This window comes from Limulus polyphemus, unplaced genomic scaffold, assembly GCF_000517525.1.
Source record: "Limulus polyphemus unplaced genomic scaffold, Limulus_polyphemus-2.1.2 Scaffold2088, whole genome shotgun sequence".
Classification (NCBI taxonomy): Eukaryota; Metazoa; Arthropoda; class Merostomata; order Xiphosura; family Limulidae; genus Limulus; species Limulus polyphemus.
This window is the reverse complement of record NW_013667698.1, coordinates 197336-202340: the sequence shown is the minus strand read 5'-3', so window position 1 is coordinate 202340 and position 5005 is coordinate 197336. Positions and strand designations below refer to the sequence as shown.

The 5005-nt window shown below is 33.1% G+C and overlaps 1 protein-coding gene across 1 annotated transcript in view; it reads left to right on the top strand.

Moving 5' to 3' along the window:
• Positions 1-680: 680 nt before the first annotated feature.
• LOC106465895 (Golgi reassembly-stacking protein 2-like) overlaps positions 681-5005 on the top strand; it is a 31625-nt gene continuing 27300 nt past the window's right edge. Inside the window, exon 1 of the mRNA XM_013926134.2 lies at positions 681-848. Coding sequence (XP_013781588.1) covers positions 786-848 — 63 coding nt within the window. The 5' untranslated portion in view covers positions 681-785. The remainder of the gene's footprint in view (positions 849-5005) is intronic.

Sequence of the window (5005 nt, the reverse complement as noted above, 5' to 3'; positions counted from 1 at the left end):
AAAACTCGAGCGCTTTCAAATAGTTGACTATTCTTCTTCAGGAGAACAAAGGGACTAATACCAGTTAATATGCAAAGTTTTCTTATGCTAATTATTTTCAGTGGCAGTGTTTCAACTTCTTGTTGCGGAAGGAGAGATTAAACACCCTTAAAATGATACAAAAGGTACTTTATTACATTTTTACAACTTCAAACAGTGCAAGAACAACTGTCTCCCACCAAACTTCCACCCCCACTTAAATGTCACGACTGTTAGTCATGATAAGAAATACTAAAAAAAATAATCTTATTTAGAAGAAATTATGAATTATGAGATTAGTAAAACCAGAAAATTAACTTATGAAAGAAATCCCTCTTAGAGTAAGCTTTATTTTTTATGTCTTTCGGAATTGCATAAATAACACAATTAATTAGATTAATCTTGCCTTTGTTTTTAGCCAACATCTCAAACAGCCTTAACTTAGTTTTACTTTTAATATGAACTAGGCATTATTTAAAACAGGCTACTGATTTGCTGCTGGAACACCAAGTTGTGAAAAAAAATCAATATATGTAAAGCATATACATTTTAAGCTTTTAATTTTTTTATTTTTTTTTGTAATTTTAAACATTCAAGTTTGGGTGGAATACTAAAAGAAAAAAGAACATCTTTATTTGAATACACTGACGACAGATGGCAATATAATGTAAACATAACTGTTTAGTTGCCACGTAAATAATAATTGAGTTGTCACTTTTTTTTTCATATAGCGAGTTTATATTTTTGTATCTTCTCGATAAACATAAATGGGAGGAACACAAAGTTTATCGATATCTGGAGGTGGTACAGAAGGATATCATGTTCTCAGAGTAAGAATGCTACTTAGACGAATACTTGTTTTATTAAACTTTAGCTAAAGCAAAGCAGTAAAACTAAATGCCGATCTCCCAACGCTGCAATAACTAATAATAATATTAATCTTGGACTTACATTACTAATAATAATACTGGTAGTAATACTGATGTACATGAACTTGATGAAGTAAATTTTATTATTATTATTATAACCATCTCGTGTACTGTGGGCATACTGATTTCTGTAAATGCAGGTATTTCAAGAGATACCCCATCTTGTTTTCAACCTATTGTGGTCATGGTGACTCCTTAATCCTATAGGACCCTGGACATCCCTCTTCCCCCTTCTTACTCAGATTTGTTTAGAGCCCTTGAGACTCAGAATTCAGTCTGTGGGCTCCTTCCACTTACATATGTGGGTTTCCATATCCATGGTGAGGGTAGTGCAAGTGGCACTGTCAAGGTATCACACATTTTTGCAGCACTCGTACGATTAAATTTTACATAGTATACCAACTAACCAACCCGTGAGTTTGGTTTATATTTTAATTCTAGATTTCGACATGTCCGTGTTTAACTGCACTTACACTGTTACGACTTACAGTATAATAGCAGCAGTATTCTGGAAGTATTTATGATGTAGTCTCATGTGATAGATAATGGTATATAGCTGTTTTATATGTTTCAGTAGCAAAACATTTTCTAAAAAAAGATATTTTATACATTTTTAAAAAATTGCATGATTTTTACATATATGCAGCATAAGCACACACACAAAGAGAGAGGATGAAGGTGCCAAACTAACATACAGCCCCAGAAAGTCACTTCCTCACTAAAAAAAAACAACAATTAAACAGAACTGCCAGTAATAGTTGAAAAAAAAGAAGTTTTTTCTTATGTACAGTGTACAGCTAAGACAGAGCACACAGTATTTCTTCTATTAACTCATTCCACAATGCATGGAACTCAGTTGTAGGAAGAAATAATTTTGTTTATAAACTAGCAGAATTACTTGCTTCTAGAACTAGTAACTCTAATAATTTAATTATAAAGTTGCCACTCCCAACTTTATAGAGTTTATGTCTTTTGAAATAAAACGGGAAGTTATTCTTAATATCTTACAGTTTTGAGAATTTTAGCCAGAGACCTCTGATTATTCACACTACAAAAAAGGATGAGTTGGAATGCAGGACTTATTCAGTACACTGTACTTTTGTTTGTGTTATTTACAAGAAATTGAAATTTTCCTGTAGCAGTAACACCTGAGATGCTAAGTTACGTTATTAAAAGATAAGATTATAATAAAAGTTGCATGCATTTTAAAATGAATAATGATGCCTTATCTCAATACTCAAATAATGATAAATTTTTTATTGCCTGTTTAAACTTGTTTGAGTCAAAATTGATATACATGTTTTATACCAAAATACTTTTGTATTGACACAGAGAAGCTTGATAGTGTTATTTGTATTTGAGGTTTGTGAGTTCATAAAAGTAGGATGTAAAGTATAAAGTAAAAAATGTAAACATAAGATAAAACTTGTATTCCATTGTTTCTTTATATCGGGTATGCATAATAATCTTATGCTGGTGGCACACTGTTAATTTTTAGAATATGTTTTATGTCTTTATCACCTGAGTTGTTCCCCTAAAGAAAAAATATGATTGAGATATTCATAGTTATTAAGGGAATTGATAGTATGAACACAAGTATATCTTTTAGAATGGTAGGAGTAATCTTCACCTTGTTTGGACTTTGGAATAAGTTACCTCCAGATGTGGTGAATGCAGCAAATTCAAGAGAGCTTAAGGGATGGCTCAGTATATAGTTAAATGTTTAGGGCTGGATTTGAGATTTGTTTTTTGAAATGAATGGACAGTCTTGATGGACCAAGAAACCCCATATTATCCTTAAATATTGTTATGTTAGTATGGGGATAGTAACATGTCCAATATTATGTAGGGCAGGTATGATTAGCATCTTATACCATCAAGTTCTTGTTTGATTATGTTCAATAAGCAAAAGGTTCTATATTGGCTAAATTGGGAATGATTTTGGTACATTTGTAAAAAAAAAAAAAAATTGCAACAAATAGCATACAAAATTCATTCCTAGATGTATTTTTATCATATCATCACTGGAAAGATTTACATATTACACCATCAAAAAACAAAGAAATAAACAAATAAAAATGTAATAGGTAAAATTTTTATTTAAATAATAAGGTAAAGGTGAAAAGAAAAGTAATGTATGAAAAATAAATGTTATTGCTAGGATATGAAAAATTATGTGGTTTATTGAACCCAACACCCTCAATACCAGCTTAACAAAATAATAAACATTGATATAAGAGTTCTTGGCCAGGGTTTTGTAAATAACTATCTCAAATTTTATATACAAATACTTTATATAAAAAAATACAAAAAAAAATGAAGTTGTTAATATCAGAGTCACAAAATACATTTTTTCATTTATGTAACATAACACTAAAGGACAACAAGAGATATTCTGCTCCATCTAAGCCATCCTATCTTCTAAAAGATAAGAAAAACAACAACTCAAAGCTTCTCCTTATGATTCAAATATTTATCAAGTTTTCCCTTTAACTTAAACTTCCCTTAAACTCTTTTAACTGTACCTACCACATCTAAAGGCAATCATTTTCAAAGACCATCCATCTTGTTAAAAAATAAAGCTGTCTTAGTTGAAGATGACTCCTGTCCTTTTCCAATGAAGACAACAAACAATTTCAGATAAATGTTTATATATTCTACATAACTTTTTGGCTTAAGCCTTTTTTGAATGTCACTGATTTTAAATATAGTAACTGAAAAGAATATATTACTACAACAATATATAATTGGTACTTGGCAAAACTCCATAATTACACAATTGATGAAAAACAAAACAATTGTACATTTCACAAATACATCATTTATTCATGACAATGGTTTCACCAGTAAAGGCATCGGGTGGTGCAGTTGGGTAGGCCTTTTGTGCCATACTTTCCTAATCCTGTGCCAGCTTTTGCAGGCTCTACTCTTTAGCATGGACTATTGTCCTAAACCTAGTCCTGTAGACTTTGGACTGATTTTGAGTTCCTTACCTGATTTCTAGAGCAGCTACCAGTGCTCTATAATTGTGCCTGTCATCTGCTGACAACTGTTCCAGTATTTCCAGTGGTTGTCCCTTCAAGCTCGTTGCCAGATATACTGCTTTCTGCTCCTCTGTCCATCCATTTATCTCTGCCAGGAGCTCAAATTGTGCCTTCCCATTGAATTCCTGTGGCTTCCTTCGTACTAGATCACCCCTATTGCTGACACTCATGTCTGGAATGTGACTTCTGGCAGGACTGAATATGTCTGTATTAGGGTTTAGCTGCAGGGTCTGGAAGGGGCTTCCTGTTGTCTGGGGCTGATTAGGTCCATGGCTAATATATCCTCCATGTGTAAAAGACAGTAAATCATCCTTTAATGTGTTTAATTCACTTTGAAATTTACTAATCTTTTCCGTTTCTGTATGCTGGCTTCCTCTCAACTGTTGGAGACTTTCTTTTTGTTTCTGTTCTCATTCTTCTTGTTTCATTTCTTGTTCCAGTTGCCACTGGTCCTGGCTTTCTTACCACTGCTGTAGTCTCTCTTCTTGTTTATTTTCTTTCTCCTCCAACCACTGCTGTAGTCTTTCTTCTTGTTTATTTTCTCGTTCTTCTTGTTTCATTTCTTTTTCTTCCAACAACTGCTGTAATCTCTCTTCTTGTTTCTTTTCTTTTTCCTCCAACAACTGCTGTAATCTCTTTTCTTGTTTCTTTGCTGTTCTTGTATTGCTGCCATCAAATCTTCTAAGTCTTAGTTTGATTTGCCACTTCTCGTATCCATCTTTTTTTTTCTTTTCAGTCCCACTCTTCGACACCAATTTGTTACATATCTGCTTTCACCTTGTCAGGATCAGTTCACACACCATGCTCACTTACAATGTGACCCAAGTAAAGCACCACTTTCTGGAACAAGTGGCATTTCGTGGGATGGAGTTTGAGGTTTGCTGCTTTCAAATGCTTGAATACTTCCTCCAGCTGGGATACTTTCTCATCAAATGTTGCTGCAAACACAATGACATCATCCCGGTACACCAGGGCTATCCTCCATTGTAGACCTTCCAGTACTCTTTTCATCAG